At 34.1% G+C, this 27542-nt stretch overlaps 1 protein-coding gene across 1 annotated transcript in view; it reads right to left on the bottom strand.

Moving 5' to 3' along the window:
- The window catches only part of LOC150092934 (lachesin-like), a 349114-nt gene that overhangs the window by 79486 nt on the left and 242086 nt on the right, over positions 1-27542 (bottom strand). The window contains exon 2 of the mRNA XM_090413285.1: positions 9076-9191. Within this exon, the coding sequence (XP_090269411.1) occupies positions 9076-9191 (116 nt within the window). The remainder of the gene's footprint in view (positions 1-9075; positions 9192-27542) is intronic.

Here is a 27542-nt window from a genome sequence, read left to right as displayed (position 1 = left end):
GAAGTAGTGGATTTTTTTACGATGCATGCCTGAAGTGGTTCGAAAAAATAATTTCTGGTACCTTAGTGCAGTGTTTCCGAATTACATAAACCTTTAAGTCTACCTACGTTACTAATGTATAGGATTACAACCTTTGGGACGTAAGATTTACGTAAAAAGTAAAGTGAATGTAACTATTACACTAATATGAGATTTTCGGCATACTTCTGTTCTGCACTTGCACACGGGAAGGTAGAAAAAAACAACAACAATATCTATCGATTAATCACGATTTTTCCTTTAAGAGTTTGTCCATCAGCTAAAACAAAACAAAACTTTAATCTTTAAGTAGAAGCACAAAGAACAGTCACATATTGATAGGACTTGAGAGTATTAATCTCATACTATGTGTTTGAAATTTTTTAGTGATATATTTTCTTGACTTCCCGGATTTCGCTTATAAAGATTATCTTCCATTATAAATGATTCCGTAATACAAACATGCTCAACGACCTTAACTTTCCTCCCTGATACATGAATGTTGTTAGAACCAAAATATAATTGATTAAAAAATTGAGATTTTTCAAGAATATATAATAATTTAATATAATATAGTTATAAGTGTATATGATAATATTAAATTTTTTGTCAAAAATAAAAATCTTACCTTCTTTTCTTGAAATATTTCATTATATTTATATATATAACATTTAGTTCTTAAGATAAATTTGAGCAATTTTTATTATATAAAACATACACAATCAAAAACGATAAAACCATAATATGTATTTAGTAAACCATACTTATATGGATTACTAAATACATGTAAGCCAGTATTAACAATAACAATACTTCGCATATTTTTCTGAAATAGACCAACTAATTTGGTTTGCATATAAATTTATTCACACGACAAAAAATTCAGTAAATAGAATAAACTGTCGAAATAAGGATGTAGATAAGAAACTATGACATATTTTATTTATGAATGTTAGTCAAGTGAGTTTATTTATCATCCTACTAGTTTCACCGATTTCTTGCTATCGGCATCTTCAGGGATGCAATTGGTAAGCGATGTGAAGATAACAGAACTACGTTTTAACTGACAGTTCTAATTCATACAAAATTAGTATTGTGCAAGACAATACGCGTGTCTCGGGAACATGATTTATTTGGCGTCAAAGTTCATTTTTTGATGTTTAGTGATCTAATTAAAGTTTTCCAAATTTCCGGTAGGATTAGACCTTGATTCTTATTCAGATTTCCTGTTGAACGGGCGACCATAGCAGCCTCCTTGAAGGTTCTGGAATGGTAGGTCTCTTCTATATAGGGCATATGACTCTTATCCCACTCAATGAGATGGTTGGTAGAGGCAAAGTGGCAAGAAAGGCCTGAAATATCTTGTCTGTTGTTTCTAACATAGCCTATGTGCTCCTTCTTTCTCGTTTCGAAGCTTCTAGAGGACTGACCAACGTAACTAACACCACAGGAACAAGGTATATTATATACTCCAGAGTACTTGTAGAATGGATGAGGGTCTTTAGTTGATCTTAAAAATTTCCGAATAGTATTGACCGGCTCGAATGCTACTCTAATATTGTGTGGGTTTAGAAGATTAGCCAATTTTTTGGAAATGGTGCTGACAAATGGAATAGTTATAGTACTGATGTATTGGACGTCATCACGTTGTCTTTGTGGTATATCCGAAAAGAGAATCTTGTTGCAGAGTCTTTTTGGATAACCATTTAAGGATAGCTCTCTGGATATTGTAGTTAATTCTTTTTGTAAGTCATCTTGGTCTGTTGTGTGATGTATAGCTCTTTTCTTAAGCATATGGATAACGCTAAGTTTCTGGGATATATGATGTGACGAGTTGAAATGGAGGTAACGTCCAGTATTCGTAAGTTTTCTATACACAGACAGGTTGATTTTGTTTCTTTATTAAGATGTCTAGGAATGGAAGTTTTTTATCTCTTTCAATTTCTAATGTGAATTTGATGGTATGGTGGAAACTATTGATTTGGTTGAGATAATCCATTAGTTCTTCTTTCGTATGATTCCAAATGATAAAGATGTCATCTACATATCTGTACCAAGTTTTCGGTTTTGGGGTAATTGGAGATAAGATTTTATCCACTAGGTCTTCCATGAATAAGTCAGCATATGAATAAGATGGAGAGAGGGTGCTACCCATGGCTAATCCGGTAAGTTGTTTGTAGACTGTTTTTTGACAAACGAAATAGTTCGAAGTTAAACAATAATTGAACAACGTAGTGATGTTTCTTGGAAACAACTTGTCTAAGATTTGATGACTTCCATAACTGAAATGTTTGTAAACAGAGATGAGGCGTCAAGGCTTGCTAGTATATCATCTTGAGAGATAGGGATGTTTTTTAATTTTTCAATAAAATGTTGTGAGTTTTTGATATAAATATCCGAGTTGTGAATGTGTTTTTGTAAAATCTTGGCTAGATATTTAGACAGTTGGTAAGATGGAGAATAGATTCCATCAACTATTGGACGTAATGGTGTACCTTCTTTATGTATTTTAGGAACGCCATACAATCTTGGAGTCAACAGGTGCATGGATTTTAGCTTTCTTATTAAGTCTATAGGCCAGTTAGTCATTCCACGTAATACCCATACGAGAGCCTTGCTCAGCCATGTAGATTCTCAATGCTATGATTTGTTCACAGACATCTCTAATAACCTTGAGTACATACCTGGCAACTTTTAGATAATATGATTAGCAACAGTTATGCCAAAATCTTCAGTTACAGCAAAAAGACGCAAATTGATAAATTCAACTTGCTGTATGATAATTACATTAACTCTAAACCGTCTCTACCAAATAACCAAGTAATAATGAACCTATCTAAACACATTTTAACAAAACCTGGGATCTCAATTCTCAAAAAAAGATTCAAATTCGCCTTAAAACCTACTGTTATTCCTAAAATAGAGTTCATCTGCAACTTAGAAAAAGCAATCTCATTACTACCACACCCAATAGCTAATGACTTACGATTAAAAAGCACCATAATCCTCTCCGCTCCGTCAAGATCTCCTAACACCAACTCTAACCAAATGGAAAGAAGAACACTACTCAAATTAAAGAATAACAAAGACATCATCATACTTAAAGATGACAAAGGCAATAATACTGTTATCTTAAATACAAAAGATTATGAAGAGAAAATTAAAAATCTTTTATCAAAGAACGTCTGTCTATGATTCTCAGTACAGATCCTACGCAAAAAACCATAACGACATCAATGAACTATTACGTGGAATGACTAACTAGCCTATAGACTTAATAAGAAAGCTAAAATCCATGCACCCGTTGACTCCAAGATTATATGGCGTTCCTAAAATACACAAAGAAGATACCCCATTACGTCCAATAGTTGATGGAATCTATTCTCCATTTTACAAACTGTCTAAATATCTAGCCAAGATTTTACGAAAACACATTCACAACTCGGATACTTATATCAAAAACTCACAACATTTTATTGAAAATTTAAAAAATATCTCTGAAAATGATATATTAGCAAGCATTGACGCCACATCTCTGTTTATAAACATTCCAGTTATGGAAGTCATCAACATCTTAGACAAGTTGTTTCCAAGAAACATCACTACGTTGTTCAATCATTGTTTAACTTCGAACTATTTCGTTTGTGAAAAAACAGTCTACAAACAACTTACCAGATTAGTCATGGGTAGCACCCTCTCTCCTTCTTATTCATATGCTGACTTATTCATGGAAGACCTAGTGGATAAAATATTATCTCCAATTACCCCAAAACCCCAAAACTTGGTACAGATATGTAGATGACATCTTTATCATTTGGAATCATACGAAAGAAGAACTAATGGATTATCTCAACCAAATCAATAGTTTCCACCATACCATCAAATTCACATTAGAAATTGAAAAAGATGAAAAACTTCCATTCCTAGACATTCAAATAAAGAAACAAACCAATAACAGTATCAACCTGTCTGTGTATAGAAAACTTACGAATACTGGACATTACTTCCATTTCAACTCGTCACATAATATATCCCAGGAACTTAGCATTATCCATATGCTTAAGAAAAGAGGTATACAGTACACCACAGACCAAGATGACTTACAAGGAGAATTAACTACAATATCCAGAGAGCTATCCTTAAATGGTTATCCAAAAAGACTCTGCAACAAGATTCTCTTTTCGGATATACCACAAAGATGACACCCAATTCATCAGTACTATAACTATTCCATTTTTCAGCAGCATTTCCAAAAAATTGGCTATCCTTCTAAAACCACACAATATTAGAGTAGCATTCGAGCCGGTCAATACTATTCGGAAATTTTTAAGCTCACCGAAAGACACTCATCGATTCTACAAGTACTCTGGAGTATATAATATACCTTGCTCCTGTGGTGTTGGTTACGTTGAACAGACCACTAGAAGCTTCGAAACGAGAAAGAAGGAGCACATTGGCTATGTTAGAAACAACAGACAAGATATTTCAGGCCTTTCTTGCCACTTTGCCTCTACCAACCATCTCATTGAGTGGGATAAGAGTCATATGCCCTATATAGAAGAGAACTACCATTCCAGAACCTTCAAGGAGGCTGCTATGGTTGCCCGTTCAACAGGAAACCCAAACAAGAATCAAGGTCTAATCCTACCGGAAATTTGGAAAACTTTAATGAGATCACCAAACATCAAAGAAATGAACTTTCACGCCAATTACATTATGTCTCGTAACAAATAAATCATCTTCCAGAGACACGCGTATTGTCTCGCACAATACTAATTTTGTATGAATTAGAACTGACAGTTAAAGCCTAGTCTGTTACCTTCACATCGCTTACCAATTGCATCCCTGAAGATGCGGATAGCAAAAAATCGGTGAAACTAGTAGGATGATAAATAAACTCACTTGACTAACATTCCTAAAATATGTCATAGTTTCTTATACAAGTAGTCAAGAAAGAAAATCACACCATGGACGTAGATAGTTTTTTTTAAGCGACTTAGATATCAATAGATGAGCTCATGACTCATCTATTGATCTCTGAACAAACATTATGTTGAGGGACGAGGAGAGTTTGTCAAGTTATTACACACGTGTAGCTGAAGAAGTCACGTGATTTTTATGTTACTAAATAATTTATTATTTTTTAATTATTATATTTGTAATTATGAGTACATTACAATGGATCTGTTTTTAATGTTCTTAATTTTGGGATAAGAATGTTATGTCTTCAGTTTTTGAGAGTTTGAAAAAAAAAAAGTACGATGAAGCCTTTATTTTAAATTTTTATTTGTTTTCAGAATGCGAAACATGCAAATATATTAATGTAAAAGCAAATTACCTATAGTGCTTTGTTCTATCGTTTTTAATTACATCTTTATAGAACAGTAGCATCCGCTTTTCTCTTTCAGATTCCGCATTGCGGCTCTTGGTAACGCCACTGAATAAAATGCTACTACAAACGTAGAATTTACAGCGCAATCGAGAAAAAAATATCTTGTTGGATCAAGATTTTAGTTTACTTCATTAGTTTATGCGTCTGCTAGCGTGATTAGAGAAAATAAAATTTAAGAAAAATTATCATGTTGTTGTAGGTTTAAATACTTGTTTTGGTAAACAAGCTTGTTTGTTTTTTCCCGGGTAATTTTTACAGAGACTTTTTTGATTTTAGATTGACATTAGTAACGCGGGTACCAAGGCTTGTTTTGATAGTTATTTGTGTGGATTAGTTGTTACCTGATAAACATATTTTTTTTCATTAATTTGTAAATATTTTTACAAACAAATTAACGTTTTATTATATTCATATATTATATTAATATAATAATATTGTAATATTATTATATTATATTATATTATATTAACATATTATATGACAATTTTTGCCTCTCTTATTGATAATTTCTGTAATCCCTGTTGATGTATTGATTTTTTTTTTTATTATGCCATTTCGAACTTTCCATTCTGCTAATAGCAATATTATTTTCGCACAAAATCTGCCCAAATCAATCTGTTATTTTCTGACAATGATCACATTATGAAAAGTTACTATCTCCTTTAGTGTATGACCCTGGACGACGTATCTTTTTTGGCGTCTTTTTTTTTTTAAGTGATAACGAAAGGGTGTACAACATCGTTGCCAGGTCAGCATAAAATAAAAACAAAAAAATCTCATGTCATCTCTAATAAAAAGCCATTATTATATAATAATGTCTTTATTATATTATTATGCTTTTTGCCAACTTCTTTTTTTTTTTCATCGTCTGGTGTAGTAGCACACCGCTTGTCAAAATATTCAGTGTTAATCTGTACCATGGAAATCTAGTATTTAATCCTAAGCCTATCAGCGATAATACTAAATGTACTATAGGTAATCAACTATTTATAAATGGAACCAGTGGCGCATCCAAGAGGGGGGCAGGGTACCCGAGCTCCCCCCACAAAAAAAGGAAAAAAACCACTAGAAAAATTCCCAAAAATCTTTTCCTAATTAATAAAATTCATTTTTTTTTTAATGTTGTGTCACGTCTTCTATTTCTATACGACTTATGAATTAGCGGTCACATAAAGTGGGAATACCCTGTAGCTCTCGAGAATCACGACCGCTGTGAACGCAAGGCGAACGAGGTAGTGCTCGGGAGGACAGAGCGCTACTTCATTTGCCTGAGCCGGGCCAAAGAAGATCACGGGTAACATGTATTGGCGATGACTGCAGATGATCAGTTATAGGTCGTATGCGATGCGTAGTGTGTATTCTCAAATCGTCTACTCAACTCCCCCCCCCCCCCCAAGATTAAATCCTGAGTGCGCCACTGAATGGAACCAACATAATATGTCTTTATTCCATTCAGTAATCTGATCTAATAACCGATTTATATATTTTAACTTTAGTTTCGACATTACAAATTTCAACCTTCGATGAATATATATTATTATGTTCCACATTAAATAACCCTGATTTTTTTAATTGTCTGTTATTTCAATTCTCTTTCTCTATTCCCGTCAGAATTGAATAACTGCGTACGTCACTGCTTCTATTGTCTTCTTACTGAATTCTTATTTACATGTTCTGACTCTGGGGATATTCTCACACATTTTATTTTTGATAGCGATGCGCTCTCAAAGATCTTTTCTCCTTCTAATGGAATATATACACTTACAAGGTATGAATTGCGCAAGTTATTTTGGTATTTTTCTAAGACCATAACAGTTGTTTGCATAGTGGGTTTATTCTTACTGTTTCATTGTTTAGTTCGCTTCATTTCGTGTTGTTAATATCGATATTTCTCATTATACCATGCCCAACAATATGGTATAAGATTAGTTTGCTGTGCTCTTGTATTCATATTTCAATACTGCTTTCCCAAGTGATATTTCATTATGTAACCCCCATTATTATGTTTCAAGAATTCGCCTAGGAATTGAATTGTTGTTTCAAACCATTCATTGAATTCCTTTTCCAGTTCGGTGAAGGATACAACACTGATTTCTTCTTACTTTATAGATATTTCTACCAACTGTCTTAGATATAAGTGTTTTGAAAAGAATTTATAAACTTTTTGTGGGAGATGAATCAACCAACTCGTTATCTAACACTTAGCTAACCCATGGGACTAATATCCCCCCCCCCAAGTCTCCCCATGACAAAGACAATCACAAATATTCATGCCAACTTCAGGATTTGAAAACCCAGCCTGTTATGGGGATAGCGGATGTTCACTCGACCAACAGGCCCAGTTGTTAGCAATGTACCATAGGTTAATTTTTTAAAAAAATAATCTTTACTTTTTTCCATTGTATTATGTTTTAAAATATATATTTATTATTGATATTAATAATAAACTTTTTCATATCAGTTTCAAAATAAATAACCATTGCATTATATTAAACTATCATACTGGAATATCATCGTTATTTCAATATATTATCCTCATTATCGTTAAGTATATTTACACACCGGATCCCACAGAAATATTCAAACTAAAATTGATGTATTTTGTCATCTAACTGATAGACTACAGGGATGTTTACTTAAAATTGCCGGCTTCTACTTGCTAGGATGCGAAAATCCAGACGTTGTAATGGAACAAGATAAGTCAAGTTTGAACGTGCTCTGACCTCCACGTCGGATTCCGTGATTGGGTATTTTTATTTCTAGAAATCACAATAACAGGGAAAAACGTAACCGAACATCCTACAGAATTATACAGTTCCTCAGATAACACAGCAATATCTCTTTCACCATGACTGAATTCACCACATTCTTCCAATTTAGCGATTCTGAAGAAGACGTTACCAAGCAGGAAGAGTCGGTTCCATCGCATGTCTTCGATGTGATGAAAATTGATTCATTACTGTTTTGTCACACTAGACATGCTACATAAAATTCTTAGTGAGACATCGGCTACTCACTTGATATTTGTCGGACCACCCAAGAGAGCAACTGCAGAAATTTACTTAAAATTCATGTACAGAAATTCTGAAACATATCATGACGTGAAATTAGTTTCTTTCTTTTTTTTTTTTCGTCGATTGATAAAAGAAGAACAACCGTTATATTGTGAAAGTCATTCAACATCACATTACTACATCTAGTTATGCTTTTCATAACTAGTAGTTTCTTATTTCAATGTAAAATATCAATTAAAAGATATAGTGTGAATGATTAAATCCATTTTATTTACGAAATTTTCAATTATTAAAGATTTAAAATAAATTTTTAATATATTTATATATATATACTATTATGTTATATATATTTAACTTTTTTAAATTTAAATTATAAATATATAGTTAAAATGTAGAAGAAAAAAATCTATAGTTGAAATAACAATGCGGACAATTAAAAATATGAAATACAGTTTAAGAGGATGATATCTTTTCGCAAAATGGACATTCTATTATTACGACTGGAATTCAATAGAGGTTTTTTATAGTCAGTTCAAAGGTAAAGTCGAAATATAAATGGATTAGGAAGAGCACAGTTCTTGTGATAAACGAGTTTCGGGAACGGAATGTTTGACTAAAGCATGAAAAATACACAAGAGCAGAAGAACTTACTTTGTAGTTTCCAAGATTTTCTACCACGCAAGGCAGTGTCACGTCTCTACTGGCCGCTACCGTGACGTTAGGTATGGGCTCGGCAAACGTCGGTTCCGGCCCCTCGGGCGGAGGAGCTGCAATAAGGAAGACTCAAGTAAATAACAGAAAGTCAGAGAGGTTCACTGGGAATATTGCTAATAAGTAAGACGTGGATTGCCTTGTAAACCTTTGATATTACATAAAAGAATAATAAACACATACATATGGCGTCACTTTAGCAGAGAAGTCTCTATTACAGGGATATTAAAATCAAGCATTTTATTAAACACGAAGAGTTCTTGACTTGGGATGGGAATTTCATTATTTTTAAAACATTTTCAGGTACTTTGTTAGGAATTATTCTTCTCAAAGTATTATTTCTGTGATTTCAGAAAGTACTTTGTTAGGAATTATTCTTCTCAAAGTATTAATTATGTGATTTCATAAAGTACTTTGTTAGGAATTATTCTTCTCAAAGTATTAATTCTGTGATTTCATAACGTACTTTGTTAAGAATTATTCTTCTCAAAGTATTAATTGTGTGATTTCATAACGTACTTTGTTAGGAATTATTGTTCTCAAAGTATTAATTATGTGATTTCATAAAGTACTTTGTTAGGAATTATTCTTCTCAAAGTATTATTTCTGTGATTTCAGAAAGTACTTTGTTAGGAATTATTTTTCTCAAAGTATTAATTGTGTGATTTCATAAAGTACTTTGTTAGGAATTATTCTTCTCAAAGTATTATTTCTGTGATTTCAGAAAGTACTTTGTTAGGAATTATTTTTCTCAAAGTATTAATTGTGTGATTTCAGAAAGTACTTTGTTAGGAATTATTCTTCTCAAAGTATTATTTCTGTGATTTCAGAAAGTACTTTGTTAGGAATTATTTTTCTCAAAGTATTAATTGTGTGATTTCATAAAGTACTTTGTTAGGAATTATTCTTCTCAAAGTATTATTTCTGTGATTTCAGAAAGTACTTTGTTAGGAATTATTTTTCTCAAAGTATTAATTGTGTGATTTCAGAAAGTACTTTGTTAGGAATTATTCTTCTCAAAGTATTAATTCTGTGATTTCATAACGTACTTTGTTAAGAATTATTCTTCTCAAAGTATTAATTGTGTGATTTCATAACGTACTTTGTTAGGAATTATTGTTCTCAAAGTATTAATTATGTGATTTCATAAAGTACTTTGTTAGGAATTATTCTTCTCAAAGTATTATTTCTGTGATTTCAGAAAGTACTTTGTTAGGAATTATTTTTCTCAAAGTATTAATTGTGTGATTTCATAAAGTACTTTGTTAGGAATTATTCTTCTCAAAGTATTATTTCTGTGATTTCAGAAAGTACTTTGTTAGGAATTATTTTTCTCAAAGTATTAATTGTGTGATTTCAGAAAGTACTTTGTTAGGAATTATTCTTCTCAAAGTATTATTTCTGTGATTTCAGAAAGTACTTTGTTAGGAATTATTTTTCTCAAAGTATTAATTGTGTGATTTCATAAAGTACTTTGTTAGGAATTATTCTTCTCAAAGTATTATTTCTGTGATTTCAGAAAGTACTTTGTTAGGAATTATTCTTCTCAAAGTATTAATTGTGTGATTTCAGAAAGTACTTTGTTAGGAATTATTCTTCTCAAAGTATTAATTCTGTGATTTCATAACGTACTTTGTTAAGAATTATTCTTCTCAAAGTATTAATTGTGTGATTTCATAACGTACTTTGTTAGGAATTATTGTTCTCAAAGTATTAATTATGTGATTTCATAAAGTACTTTGTTAGGAATTATTCTTCTCAAAGTATTATTTCTGTGATTTCAGAAAGTACTTTGTTAGGAATTATTTTTCTCAAAGTATTAATTGTGTGATTTCATAAAGTACTTTGTTAGGAATTATTCTTCTCAAAGTATTATTTCTGTGTTTTCAGAAAGTACTTTGTTAGGAATTATTTTTCTCAAAGTATTAATTGTGTGATTTCAGAAAGTACTTTGTTAGGAATTATTCTTCTCAAAGTATTATTTCTGTGATTTCAGAAAGTACTTTGTTAGGAATTATTTTTCTCAAAGTATTAATTGTGTGATTTCATAAAGTACTTTGTTAGGAATTATTCTTCTCAAAGTATTATTTCTGTGATTTCAGAAAGTACTTTGTTAGGAATTATTTTTCTCAAAGTATTAATTGTGTGATTTCAGAAAGTACTTTGTTAGGAATTATTCTTCTCAAAGTATTAATTGTGTGATTTCATAAAGTACTTTGTTAGGAATTATTCTTGTCAAAGTATTAATTGTGTGATTTAATAAACTTGTTTTCCCGTAAATAGGTCAATAATTTTATTTTCTGAAGGAAAAAAAATACAAGAGAGAGAGATAAAATATAATCAAAACACAAGTGCACGCTCAAAAGAAAGAAAAAAAGAAACTAAAGCCGAAATAAAGAAACATCTAAAAGCTGACATATATGACATTGCTAGAATCAAAATGGCGACTCGAACGCTGACAAATGTCTGTGTCTCCTGTGGGAAATCAGTGCTTGTCGTAGTTATAAGAAAGTGTGTGGTAACTTGGGTCATGTTTAGGAGTGTCGGGCGAACAGTCGACCTGTAAGTAATCATAGACAGCGTGAAAATGATGAGCGACCACCTTTGAGTCCAGCAGGGTCATGAATCGGAGTGAAGCAAGTGTTATGTGAGTATACCGTTGTCGCGTGCGTTTTTAAATGAGTTTTTCATTCTTTGTCTCTTTTGCCGTATTGTTGTTTGTTTATTTATTCGTTTCTCTACTTTCATCTATCTGGCTTTTTGTTTTTCTTTATTTCCTATTTTTAATTCTTACTTTCTTATTCTCAACTTCTTCATGTTTCATGTTTCCTTTTTTTTATTTTTAAAGGTGCAGACATCTATTACTTACTATTTCTATCCCCCCCCCCCCCCGTTTTTCTTTTTTGCATGTTTTTGAGCATATGGAAATTATGTGTACTTTCTTTATTTTTAATCTGATTTATTTTAATTGCTTGCTCGTGTCTTTCGTATTTTTTTCTCTCCACTTTCTTTTGGTTCTCCTGAACATAAATCGATTCCGTTGTTACCATAGCAACAAACACTCCATGCATTTCATGAATGACATATTTTTAGTAAGAAGAGGAGATCATACTCTGGTACGGTAGTTTGCATTACAGCAACGTAAAATATAAAAGAGTCCTTCGGTTAGAAGCCAAAATTGACTTTTCTAGTATGCAAAGTTGGTTGCATTTTAAGTGCATCAGCATAAAATATATTAGAGTAACTTTAATATATAATGCTTATCGTTGCTTTAGGTCTTTCATTTATTTTAGAACTTCTTATAAACGGAAGACCATAAACGGGTTTAATACTGGAAATAAAAGAGGTTAAATAAAGCAACTGTTAAGTGTGGAATTTTCGTTTATATATCTAAGACCTGTTTATTACAAATAAAAATAGTACATCATAATATATAATTAACAGAAAAATCATAAAAAGCGCACCCTAAGTAAGGTATCAAACTAGATATAATTCTGTTCCACTTTTTGTATGGATTATAGAAGTCTTAGATAGAATCACCAGTTTATTTTATTTCTGTTTATTGATCCTAATTAAATGTCTTGTTTCTTTCTCTCTAAATATACAGAAAACACTCGAACAGACGTATTATATTATTATTATTATTCTATTAAAGGATTTAGGCATTTACCTGTTCGAGATTCACTGGTCTTCCTCTCTCTCACATATCTCACTTTGGTTTATATTTATCCACCTCTGAGTGCAAATTCTATCAAGTCCGAGTCAGAACTATGAAATAGGAGATCACAGGTAATGAACGAAAAGAAGAAAAAATAGTAGAAAATCTACTATGCCAAACCTCAGTGAGATATGCGTGGGGCTTACTCTCAGGACGTAATGACCCAGCTTAGAATTATGGGAGATTGCTGTTCACTCAAGAGGTCACTAATCGCTCCAAATATCGAGCAAAATCTCCGATGAAGAGAGTGCCTATCTTTCAAGTTACTGTAGAATGCACAGACATTCACCAGAATAGGCATTCGTTTTTTTTTTCTTTCCTGATCTCATTGAGAACTCCATCTAATGAACTATTGGAGGATCTTCACAACTCAAAGATCTCCTTTGAAAAGTAGACAAATATAGTTCAAAATTGCGCCATCTCTGTCCATTTTCTTCGGAGAGGATTTTGGATCTTTTCAATACTATGAAGATCCAAGAAGAGTTTCTCACCTTTGGATTTGGACTTTATGCCTAACCTTTCCCTGATTCTCTGGTAGAATCAGTGAGATTTATTTGACTAGATCTTGGGAATTTTCTTTTAGTGTTGGGAATATGGAAGAATTTATTTTTTCATTGATTTTACTTAAGATCATGTATTGGTTTCTCCTCCATTTCTTTACTGCAATTGGAAATCCATTTCCAATACTCTATGTGTAGTGAGAGTCTTTAAAAGTTGTAGACTATTCACATACTCTCCCACATTTCTGTTTATACTATGTCTGTCATTTCTGGACAAAAATGCACCTTGGAGAGATGGCTTCTTACTCCACCTTTCAATGTTTGTTCTAGTTCTACTCGTACTAGCAACTCTTCGGTATTTGTAGTATTTGGTACCGATGACGTAATACCCTAGCATCCATAGATTCATCAGGGGAAAAATACTTCGGCACATCTTCTTGAGAATGTATTTCTGATATTACTGGATTAAGAAGAAGATGAATAAATGAAAGTCACTTTCATTCACTACAATTTTCAACTTTTTTCTCGTTATTGAGATTAATTATTCAGCTACTGCGATGAATTCATAATAAAATCAACCATAGTGTTAACGGCGTTATGATAAATTATCTTATACATAATTTTAAATGGTGTTAATATATTATTATTAATAAAATTCTTATTTCTCTCAAACGACATTTAAAAATATTTAAAATATTTAAATTATTATTAAAATACAATGCATTTAATTAACATAATGTTAAATTTTTAATGACTACTATTTAAAAAGTACTAAATCAATATCTTCTTAACTTCATTTATATTTTTGCAGTCAATCTTCCTTTAAATATATATTATATTGATACGAATCATAAAAGATCATTTTTGAGCATTAAAGCTATAAATTAATATAAAAAATAATAAACGCCTGTAGTTTTTATACTCATTCTTTATTTTAAAAGAATGGAATACTTATTTAAACCAAAACTGTCATGTACAGTCGTCTTCTTCGTTGTTATCTGTCCCTATATGCAAAACGGGTTGTAAGTAAAACAGAAGAAAAGAAATAAAACATCTTACAGCGACACTTCCGAACGCCTCACGTAACCGCATTGTGTCTAAAAATAGACGTAGTGTCAGAATAAGGCAAATTTAAGAAGAATGCCGTATCACCCGCAGGTGTTTTTAGTCGAAACAGAAGAAAAATGTCAACAATATGAATTGTGACAACACTCGCTGAGACGACCAGCTGTGACATTGCTAACGCTTGATGTGAATTTCAATGGCGTTGCCATCTAACAATATATGTGCTTCTTTATAATTCGGAATTCACACACACACGCGCTACAGTATGTAATTGTCATGCAGAAGCGAATTGAATACTCAATTTATCTAAGCAGTGGAAAAGGTAAGGTGCGAAATTATTTTACAATTTACAAGGTTATTATTGTGATATTGAATAGAAAGATTTTATTTCAATAGAATCGTGAAAAAAAAAAAAAAGAACTTGAGTAAAATGCCTCAGAGCAAGAGACAGATAAACATACTTTCTAAAGAAAATTCTTTTATTATTAGGTGCAAAGCATAATATCCTTCTTAGAGCGTTATTGAAAGTCTATTATTATACGTGTTTACAGAAATATTAAATTATATATACAGATTGAATAGTATAAGAATTTTAAAACTTATCACTATTATTAATTTTGAGACGCTAATTTAATTATTTGCAGTCCTAGTTAGCAGAGTAGTTAAAGTGCTCACGTCACAACCAACTTTATTTTATTTATTTGGGGGGGGGACCGAGTCCTTGACTCTTTATCCCTTCATCTGATTGAAGAAAATGTTATTCAGCTAAAAGTTCTAGTCGTGGCTGGGTAACGGCAATAGCCGAGCCTCAGTTAAAACTTCATTGGCTACAGCATTGCCATTTGTTACCCTGGAAATCCTAAAAAGGACTGCTCCAAGAACCGGTATGCCACAAACCGCACCTTGATACTTGACAAATTCGAGCAATACATCGAAATGTATTGCTCGAATTTGATTCTTAGACCAAGTAAATATAAAAATAGAAAAAAATTTATATTCTAAAAATATTCTATTATAGATATAGTGAAAAATAGCTACATAACATAATACCCTTCCGTATTTTCATTATATTAGTTACTAGCGCCCTCTTTTGTGTGTGAAAGGTAACGCCAAAGTTCATTCTACCTTCCATAACAACCTAAAAATCCGTCTGCTGTTTCTTCATACATTCTGAAAACATATAAAAAAATAAAAATATAAAGTAACATAAGAAATTTGATAATATCATGTAGAGAATATTATACTGTAGGAAACCAGACTTGAAGCTGTGTTTTTGGTATCTGTTGCGTACCTTTGATATAGTTAAGTTTCCATCTAGGATCACTTCTGTTTACCTTCAGCGGGCAGATATTCAGAAACATAATCCCCAGCAATACACGGTTTCTTTCTTTCTTTTTTTTCGCAAAAAAAGAGAGAGAAACTTCAAACTGACACATTAGCCAAATACTGGTTATTGGAGAGAAGAAAATAGTCCAGAAGCTGATCTGCCCTCTGTCTCACAAAACGGGAAAAAAAATGAAAGAAAAGAAAAAAAAAAAAAAGAGATCGGTTTAACAGAGAGCGGTAAAGTGAAACTCTGGTACGTGCCAGGAGGCTGAATGTAACCCGGATGAAATTGTAAACTACTTCCTAAAACGCAAGACAATGCTAGGAGCAGCGAGATGAAGGGTGGATAGGAAGGGAGGGGGGGTGATGAGGCCAACCGAACGATACAGAAAGGAGCATATGTTTCTCTTTGGTTCCCCACCTTCCATCTCTCTCTCTCTCTCTCTCTCTCTCTCTCTCTCTCTCTTCCAATATCTAAAGCGCCTGAGCGGCATCAAGACCAGCTCAGCATTCTACTGCTGGCGGATGTTGCATGTCAGAAAATTGATACGTCGTGTATCCCCTTTCGTGTTTTTTCCCCTCTCACCACCCCTCAGTCTGGACCGAGTTGAGGAAAAGAAAGAGATCGATAGACTCATCTAGTAAGCTAGAGAAACATGCCTCACATTATAATGAGAAGTGAAGCTTTAGATGCATCCAATTACAGAAGCCGTAAGATAGCTGGATTGATGGTTTTAGAGTTGGAGCGAAAAAAATATAAAAATATAAATCTACAGGTTTCAGCAAGTGTGTTTTTTTTATTAATGAGATATACGTTGAACAATTGGCATTTGAAACAGAAATAGTGTAATACTGAGCTGTATTCGATCCACTAAATATTCGGTGTTAAATGTAATGAAATAACAATTCTTCAACAGATTAAAATATTGTGGGGATTTTAGAAAAAAAGGATATACTGTACTTTAAGAAAACAAAGGTTGTTTTGTAAAGAGTTATTTTGTAATTAAAGCCAATTAAATTCACTTTGATTATGAATCTAACAATGGTATACTAAGTGTTCGGAATAAAAATAATAATAAAAAAGAAACTCAACCGATTCTCTTGTATATTATGATGTGTAACTGATTAATAGTGGGGGGGGGGGAGAAGAACTCCCCTTACGCTAAAGCGCCTAAAACTATGGTTAATATATTGCTGGGATTTAAGCCATTTATAACGCCTTCGTAGAAGCATTTGTGTAGTGCAGCCATAAAGACGATAATATTAGCAATTCGGATGGATTAATCCCCCATAGAGGCCTATAGGATGCAACGTACCTCAATAAGAGCTTTTTCAATTGGAGTCGTCATGTGTGCTGATAAAGAGGTAGAATTCTCCCCACCCCAGTCAGGCTAATTTTCAAATTTTAGTTAAGCTATTAAAAGATTTATATATATATATATATATATATATATATATATATATATATATATATATATATATATATATATATATATATATATAATATAAAGGGAAATTATATTGAAATAAAAATCTATTTAACATTTTTGATAAAATTAAAAACTTTAGTTAAATATTGAAATATTTTAATATACCTCTTATTTGTAAACATAACTTTTATATTTTAATACTGCTACAGATGGTTTGACAATCATACCAGATGACGATTCGTCCCATAATCACCTATGCCTCTCCAGCCTGGAGCCACACCTCTAACGCTAACATTATCAAGATTCAGCGTGTGCAGAACAAGTGCTTGAGAATGATTCTGAACGCCCCGTGGTATGTTAGAAACAGCCAGCTCCATAGAGACACAAATATTCCATATATTCTCTCTTATCTACAATCCTTAGCTTCCAAGTTTTTTCTAAAGACGTCCACACACCCCAATGATTTGATTCAACAAGCTGCAGCATATGAGCCAACGGACATATTCAAATATAGAAGACCAAAAACTATATTAGCCTCCTATAACGATGCATAATCTCCATGCCCATTCAGGGCGAGCAAACTGCTCGTAAATTTTACCCTCACTGTAACCACGACAGATAGCGGGGAATATGAAAAGCATCTTGCTTCACCCTTAAAGACATAAATGTCAATTGTCAATTGTCAATTTGACAATCAATCGACCGTGAGATGCGGTGATTGATTCATTCAATCCAATACCCTTGGTGGGTAATGGATGGCAATGCTGTAGCCAATGAAGTTCTAACTGAGGCTCGGCTATTGCTGTTACCCTCCTGCCATGATCAGAGCTTTAATTGCTCAATAACACCTTATCCCTACACTGTCCTCTACAGATAACGGGGAAGATGAAAAGCATTCTTGCTTCGCCCCTTTAACCAGTCCTTATAAGGATAAGGCCTGTAGTGTTGACCGGTGATCACAATACCCTTGGAGGTTAATGGATGGGAATGCCGTAACCAAAGAAGTTCTAATTGAGGCTCGGCTATTGCTGTTACCCCTCCTGTCATGATCAGAGCTTTAATAGCTCAATAACACTTTATCCCTACACTGTCCTCTACAGATAACGTGGAAGATGAAAGCATTCTTGCTTCCCCCGTTTAAGCCAGTCCTTATAAGGATAAGGCTGTAGTGTTTCGCTAGGAGAAGCTGTTCTGTGGATTATCTTTATTTAAATTACATTTGTACTAATTAGAATATACTAATTAAAAATATATATTTAATTAGAATATGCTAATTAAAACATACATACAAGACTATTATTGTACTAATTACAATATATATTGCATAAGGAGTACATCTGAATAATTTCAGATGTATTCCTATTCATTGCCTCCAGTGTTCGCTAACAAAATCTGTGATATGTGGGCTCAATATTAATTTAATGCACACGCACATACAGGGATTGCATTAAATAATGGAAACACTTGTTATGCATACATATGTCTTTATTATTACGGTGTTGAACCATCTTTTGCCTTTAGTACAACCTGATTTCTTCTTGAAATCGACTCCAACGAACGAAGTCAGTGAAGATGTTGAAATTCAAACCACGACTTTCATCCAATTCACAAGATGTGTGAATGGGGACATTTTCATCTTGGAATACTGAATTGCTTTTAGGAATAATGTTTGGATCATGGGATGCACGTGGGATAATAATGACACCAACAGAATATCACGATATTTTTGTCCACACCATCACAGAACCTCCTCCGTGATTTACTGTTGGAACCACACATTGCAGATTGTAGTCTTCCTTGGGTGTTCTACAAACGTCAACTCGTCCTGAGGTAGGAGACAGCGTTAAAGTTGACTCCTCTGACCATATCACAGGTTTCCAGTTTTCTGATACCAGGTTTGAGGGTTGTGACACCATCGTTGGTGTATCTGAGCATTCTTTTCAGCAATCAGAGGTTTTAGCAATTGCAACTCTCCCAAGAATATTGGAATTAAGAAGCTCAAATCGGACAATTTTTGTGGTAAAAGGTTCTGCAATGTGAAGATTCAATTTTGTTGTTACCTGTGTTGCAATAATTCTGTGAAGTTTCGAAACAATCCTTCTCAATGTCTGACTGAAGATCTCTTTTTGTCATTTTTGATTTTTGTCCACTGTTTTTCTTCGATGATCCTATCTTGCCATGATCTGTGTATGCCGACCATGATCTGTGTATAACATTGGAAACTGTCGATCTCGATAAGTCTAAATAATGTAGCAGTTTTTGTCACTGATGCTCCAGCTAAACGTGTAGCAACGATTTATCCTCTTTCAGAGTCGGACAAGTTTCCCGTTTTCTGCGATTTAACACGGATTATCACTAAGTACAATCATTAATGTGCTTGCATGAGAACTACAGAGTATAAACAAAGCAAAACAGGACAAGAATATTTAAAGTGCTGGCAGCACACGTTTTATTCATTGTAACCAACACAAAGAAGTTATATTCCTAAACATCTCCTTAGTGTTACCATTATTTTGTCCAATCCCTTTACACACACATACACATACCTATTAAACCATTTACAAAACTAATAATTTATTTACACTTTGCTATTTATTTATTATCTGTATTATGATACTTTCGTCGTATATTCTAGATGAGGAAATTCAATCCCTATTAGCCTGAAAGCTCGAACATTATAAACGGGTGGAGAGAAAACACGTTTATATGATGGATGGATGAGGAAGATATATTACTGTACTTGTATGACGTGTCATAAGTCATGGTAACACTGAATTTTTTTTTCCCGCAATTACTGGTTGTTTGAAAAATTTGTTACTACTTGTGGAAGTAGTGTCATCAGGAAGTTCTGAGAGATTGCAATTATATGGTTACCCTCGTTTTCTCTGGATCCATAAGACAAAGAACGATCCCAAATGGAAAGGAAAACAAACAGAAAAAGTAATAAAAGAATGAAAAATATATTTAAGAACTCGCATTTCCAATGGATGTTGCTATCATGTCTGCTTATGATGCAGATTTTTTAAAATTATTATATACTTAGATAACCTAACTAACCCGACTATATATATAATCGTACATCTTTGATTTAAATGTCCCTTAAATGCCTATAATTCATTTTGCACATGACTCTCAGTATATGATTCATCGAAACTTTTTTGAATATATCAAAAGATGCGGGCGATATTGTTCCATGTACCTCTACAACAATAACATAACTGTATCCGGACAGTTTGATTGATTGCGTTTTATAAAATACTGTTCAGCTAATTATTTTAACTCTCTCTCTCTCTCTCTCTCTCTCTCTCTCTCTCTCTCTGATGATGATATCTATGATAAACTGCAAGATATAAACGCTGATCTAGCTCAATATATTTTTATACGTATTAATTATGCAAGGCGAAGTTCTACGTATGATTTATGATATTATTCGTGCTTTAAGCTCTTAATATTCTGGTCAGAACAGATGGCCAGCTCATCAATCTGCACGAATTGTATTGCCAATTATATGCCAACGAGGCCAAAGAACTCGAATGCTGTTTTGCAATAAATCCATTTATACTGTACGGCGATCAAATATTTTTTTTCACCTCTCATGAATCCTTTCTTTAGCTTTTTTAACTGGTTAGGAAAGAAATATATCGACAAAATATTTAATATTCAGAGTGTATATGAATTCCTCTTCTAGGTGAACAAAGCGAGCTAACGTACACTCCCGTATCTTTCACGTAGTGCGGTTAATGTACCGATTTTCGCCGACAAACTATGGCTCATCACTCTGACACCGAGCAATTGTGAAGAGGTCAACGCTAGTCAGAGGTGAAAGGGGTTAGATAAAAGAGTCCAGATATAATTTCATAATCGGCTGGATTTGAACTTATTAGGGTTTTTCTTGATCACATAAATTGCGATGATTGTTCGTCAGTTTTATTTTTTGTTCCCCCGCGGAAAAGGAGGCGAAAAAACATCGAAAATTGATGTTGGAAGGAGTTGGACCATTAACATACTTTTGCTGTTGTTCTATTTTCAGCAGACAATGATGGGCAAGTTAGTAATGTTATAGAAGTTGAGAGGGAAGTGATAATTTGTTCCAGTTCTGTGATTCACTGGCGGGGATGATAACGGACTGACTACTTCATTGCTGTTAACTCCTATCTCATCAACCAATCGATGTGCAGGATTTTTTCGTGAATATATATATAATATTTTCCTTCTGAGTTGCTGTGAATTACGAACGAAGCAACTGAGGCGATGAGATCAGCAGAGTCTGTTTGCTTCTAGCAGCTTTATCTAGTCCCCAATTTCGTTTTTTTTTTTTTTTTATCAGAACATAAAAGACGCTCAAAATATTACATACACACACACAGACACGCACACGTTATTTATGCAAAGGTTAGGGTTCACATGCTAGGAACACATCTGTGTTATTATTAATACGCTATATAATTTCGAATGCTGGGGGGGGGAGGGAGGTTGACTGCGAATGTCACATCATAAAGGCATCTCTTTAAAGTAACGTTTTTAGGATCATGCCCCGCCTCAACGCCTCAAAGATTTTTATGCCCCCCCCTCTAGCATAATAGTCGGCCAAGTTCTGAAAAAGTATAATATAAATATGTAGTTTAAATAGAAAAGGTAAAACTGTTTTTAATTTGACTTTCTTCAATGAATATAAATTTTAAATTACACTTTGTATATTATAAAACATAAATCGAACTGAACTCGGGAAAATAAAATCCAAGTTAATGCGATCCTTGAGCTTGATGTCTGCTGCAAAGAGTTTTTATTTGAGGTACTAATTTAGTCATTTTCGATCTCCCACGGTTTGTGATGTCAGCTTTTTTTCCTCGGAAAGTCAGGGTTGCAACATCGACAATTTACCGTCGACAATGGTGAGTTTCTTTTTTAGTATATCGGTGATGAGGTGACGAATGCAACATCGTTTTATAATTGCCCCCTGTGGGGCGTACGCCCCCCCCCCCACATTAAGAAACACCGCTTTAAAGTAATGGGGGATAGAAATTAATAATGAAGACGTGCACTGATGAATGAAATAGAAAATTTGATTAACTTTTGTGTTCTAAGACCGTTACTAGTAGTTAAATTCAAAACGTTAATAATCAGAGGCGCGTGTTTTGTAAAATTTCATTCTGTTTCATTTTACAGAACTGTTGCTTCACCGTCGAAATTTATCTTTGCAGTACAAGTAATGAACATGACTTGGCTTTGTCTGGTTGAAATCAGGACAGTAAACCACGACAGTTCGCACGACAAGAATTAAATAATTTTATGCCAGCATAAAAACCGGAGTTACCGGAGAGAAAATGCTACTACCACACTATGAGAAGGGGTATTTCTCCCTCAGATGGAAAAACCCTCTTAACGGTTCGTTCGCATTGTAACGAGAATCGAACCCAGGTCTTGGCCACCAAAAGGCAATACCCTTACCGACTTAGTTACTGAGGCGCGAAGGTATACTTACTTTTATCGAAATATTCCTTCCTTTAATTTTCATTTCAATTTTATTCATGATTTAATTAAAAATTTTATTTTTATCATTAGTTAATTTTATTTAATCAAAAATAGCAATCCTTATAAGATTTACAAAATTAAAATAAATTATATCGTATGACAAATACTATATTATGATATTGTGATATTAAATAATATCATAAATCCATGATAAATGTAATAAACTTTTTATTGCAATTAAATACTGTTGAATTGACGCAATTTCTTTATATATAACGGCTAATTTAATTTTCGACTGAATTATTTTTAATAATTAAAGAGAGTTCACACATTTCTTATGTATAAAATAAAAATTGTGGGATAGGGTGATAATAAGCATAACAAAATGAGTTTGGGTGACGCAACTGCATAAAAAAAACGAAAAGCTGGGACTCAGCAATTCCTGGAAGTTGTGTCGACCTGAACTAATTAAGTGGGTACAGGAATTTATGAGGATATTTTACACGACGATATCCTTCCACGCTGTAACAAGAACGTAATATGACGTTCGCTTTTCAAATTAAGCAAGAAACCAACGAAGATACGAGAATTTGAATTTATGTAGTTGGTACATCGTTTACGTTTCTTTCTCTACCCCCCCCCGCAATTTTTTATGAATATTTCTGCGATTTTCTTTATCAACATTAATGTGAAAGATGCTTGCCGAACACAACACAAAGGCCAACGTTTCACGCTTCCTGATCATGAATCGTGTGTGCGTGCGTGTGTGTGTGTGTGTGTGTCATTAGTCCCTAAAGAAGCCACAAGAATACGTCAATTAATCTTGATTCTCCTTCGGCCCATGCACTCCCTCCCTTCCCTCCCTTTGGTCTGCTTTCAAGAAAGCTTTAAGGTCAAGTATAGACGGACGTAGGTGTGCGGTAAAAACACGTGTTTGCCACGCAGATCAAACGAGCCACGAATGTTGGAATCAATAAGCAGCTTTGTGTAAATAAGAAGGCCCAAGCCGTCAATATCAAAATGACACAATTCCCATTCAGGCCAACGAGAAAGATAAATGTCTTTGATGGAAGTACACTCGCATTTCGTTTTCGTCAGTTGAGCTGCAAATACTTTCCGTCTAAGTACTTTCCCATTAGCCAGTGATACGAAACAGTCAAGGGAGGATTAGATCACGCTTGCGTCAAGGAAAAGTGTGCATTTTACCATTTTCGAAGGTTATTCATGAGACAAAAATTATACACGAAATGCATCAAAACAGCGGCATTTCTGTGATTTCAGAAGTCGAAATATTTTAACCAATCCGCTCTCCTACAAGAAGCTACGGCGATTAAAGACGATTTTAGATCTGTCAGCATTCGCATATTAGCTGACAGATCTAAAAAAAGAATCTTCCTTTCTGTCTTTTCTCTTGAGCTGTTCCGTAAATATCGCTTTGTTTGAAAGATTCCTTTTCCCTTTCATCTGACTTCTCTTGATATTTGTACGTAATGGTTCGTTTTTCTTGTTTTTAATCATTTCGTTCCATTCACGTTGATTAGAACTGCTTGAAATAAACGGAAGTTTAAAGTGGATATTTTCTTGCTAATCAAACAATGAAATATTTGTTGGAAAATTCCACGCAAGCTTTCAAAACGATTAACTGAATAATTGAAATAATATAATGGATAACGTTTAAATTAATATTGGAAGTTATAAGATATCATTATTTATCAGTAATAATAATAATTATAATTGGATTAGAATTTATATTTATTATTATAATTATCAGTCACACAGTATTGTTATTTATTTATCGAAATTTTCGAACTAAAATTTACAGTGCTGTATTGTTAAAAATAATTATACCAATGCTATCTATTAGATTATCCTTTTAATAATAAATAATATACGCCGCTGTTGTTTATTTATATAAAAATCATGAAGTTGTTCGAATTTTTGATATTTGATATTAACATAAATTTTTATATTAAATATAGTTATTTTTACTTAATAAATAATATTAATGTTTCTATAATGATTCAATAATAAATAAATAACTTATCAAACACCATATTTGTTTTAATTTAGTTATTCCTAATAAGTACTGGTGTTTGCCTAGAAAACGTTAGGCTACTGCGTGAAAATGCTGAATACCCTTGGAGGGTAATGGATGGCAATGCTGTAGCTAATGGAGTTTTAACAGAAGCTCGGCTATTGCTGTTACCCTCCTGCCATGATCAGAGCTTTAATAGCCCAATAACTCCTTATCCCTACACTGTCCTCTACAGATAACGGGGAAGATGAAAAGCATTCTTGCTTCGCCCCTTTAAGCCAGTCCTTATAAGCACTAGAAAACGTTAGTGATTAATACCCTTGGAGGGTAATGAATGGCATTGCCGTAGCCAATGAAGTTCTAACTGAGGCTTGGCTATTGCTGTTACTCTCCTGCCATGATCAGAGCTTTAATAGCTCAATAACACCTTATCCCTACACTGTCCTCTACAGATAACGGGGAAGATGAAAAGCTTTCTTGCTTCGGCCCTTTAAGCCAGTCCTTGTAAGGATAAGAAAACGTTATGAAAAAGAAAAAGACGTCATGAAAATGAACGATAGTCTGATGAATTGTGACGATTATGTGGAGTGACCCCCAAGTGCCGGTAAGGCTTCAACTGCACGGTAAGCGTTTTTTTTCTTCTTTCCTCTTCAACTTTAGATACTTCACATTTATAGTCATAGAAAATCAGCTAAATGAGACAAAATTCGAGGAGGTATTTAGAGAATTTATAAGACTTGGTTAACTACTCAACATCAATTGGCCGGGGAAAATGAAACTTTACGACACGTTTCCCCCGGAAAGTGTCACAGACGTTATCTCAGAAGATCAGTTAGAATTGGTGCCTTCTACTCCTTCAGACTTTGTAGAAGTGCGCGCACGCAAAAAGCGAAGAACAACAGAAGAACCGCACAAAGACAAAGAAATGGAACAGGATTCTCAGGGTTCGGATGCCGCTATTTCTCCCAAAGAAAAGGTGCCTCCGATCATCCTTAGAGAAAAGCAGAAATGGGCAGCTTTAAGATCCACAATGTCCAATCTGCACATTGGCTTCATTAAGGCCAAAAACATAGATGAAGGCATAAATAATACAGCCAGCAACGGTGACAGACTATAGAAGATTGAGCAAAGAACTGGACGATAGAGGCATTCAGTATCATACCTTTGCGCTCAGCTCGAAAAAAAACTTAAAAGTGGTCCATTGTGGTGTCTGTAAAGACATTGGCACTGCAGAAAGAGCTGCTGACCTAAATTCTCAGGATCTGCTTCCAGTCAAGGTCAGCAGAATGTACAAAGCAGACAAGACTCCCATGCCATTAGTCCTTGTTGAGATTCATAAAATTTACAAAAATATCTACAACTTAAAAACAGCCTGTGGTCTCATCGTCACACCAGAACCACTCCGGAAAAGATCATCTTCTGGGCAGTGCCACAGGTTCCAGAAGTTTGGCCATTCCCAGAATCCATGTAGAGCGGAATATAGATGTTTGAAATGTGGGGACAGCCACCCAACCAATACCTGCACAAAGTATTGTGCACCGCAGTTGGCACATTTGGCCGAGGTGGTCCTCATCCTGCGAACTACAAAGGATGTACTCAGCACCCAAAGAACAGAAGGATGGAGGCAGTCAATCAGCCCTCCTACTGTATAAGAACACCAGAGCTCCAGACATCAAAACCGGAGACTCAGCGGCCACAATCGGAGACCTCCAATAATAGAGACACCCGAAAGCAAACAAGAAGCTATGCCGATGTGACCCTTACAAAAAGACCAATACCAGAACAAAATCAACCAATAGCCCCTAAAAATTCTAACAGCTGTCATTACGGCCTCAATAGCAAACATGCTACAAGATTTCAGCCTGTCAAACCCTACTGCAACCTCCACTAAAAGATTTCTTCGTGAAACGCAGGTCATCCTCACAGCTGTCATAAATGAATAGAAACAAACTCATTCCAGCATCTCTTCAGATCGTTGCTTGGAATGCAAATGGCCTCAAAATCAAAATTCTGGAACTCCGAGATTTCACATATAGGTATCAACCAGATGTTATATTAATCAGTGAAACGCATTTAAGACCCTCAGACAATCCTAAAATAAGGGGTTATCGCCTATACGGAAATGACAGATTACTCTACAGAGGCGGCGGCACTGCCATCTTCATTAAAAATTACATTAAGCACCACTCTGTGAGCAACCCTTCAACCACTAACCTTGAGATCACAGGAGTGGAAGTAGTCACTAGCTCCGTTGGCAGATTGAAAATCTACTCAGCTTACAACCTTTCCCAAAAATCTCTACTACACTCTGATCTAAATGCCATCTTATGTCAGAGAGCCCACCATTATAGCCGGGGATCTGAATTCAAGCACCCTGCGTGGAATTGCACAACCACCAACTAGAATGGTTGCATCCTTTCCAATTACTTAGGATCAAGCAATGTTGTTGTGGCAGGCCCCACCGAACCAACTCATCTCAGTACGTTCGGCACTGCTGACATCCTGGATATAGTTATCCTTCAGGATATTAAACTTCAATTCAGCATTATATCTATGGATCCAATTCTACTACAGCTTGGAAATCAAGAATACCTATGTCCTCCTTCTCACTCCTACATTGCATGGGAAAGACTGTCAGCAGCACTGAAGGATTATATTGGACCTGTTCCTCACATACGCACAAAAGAAGAAGTAGAAACTGCAGTTACAAATCTCACACAACAAATTAATTCTGTTATAGCGGTAGCTACCTCCTACAAATCTGCCCGCAAGCCAGATCGTTTGCCCGAAGACATCATGAACTTGATCAGAGACAAAAACAGAGCTAGGAAAAGATTCCGTAACACGTGTGCACCACAAGA

The sequence above is a fragment of the Typopeltis vanoorti genome, chromosome 24, assembly GCF_054136105.1.
Source record: "Typopeltis vanoorti isolate ZY-2024b chromosome 24, IOZ_Tvanoo_1.0, whole genome shotgun sequence".
NCBI classification, from domain to species: Eukaryota; Metazoa; Arthropoda; class Arachnida; order Uropygi; family Thelyphonidae; genus Typopeltis; species Typopeltis vanoorti.
The sequence above is the reverse complement of the archived record's forward strand: the minus strand, read 5'-3'. Positions and strand labels throughout refer to the sequence as shown.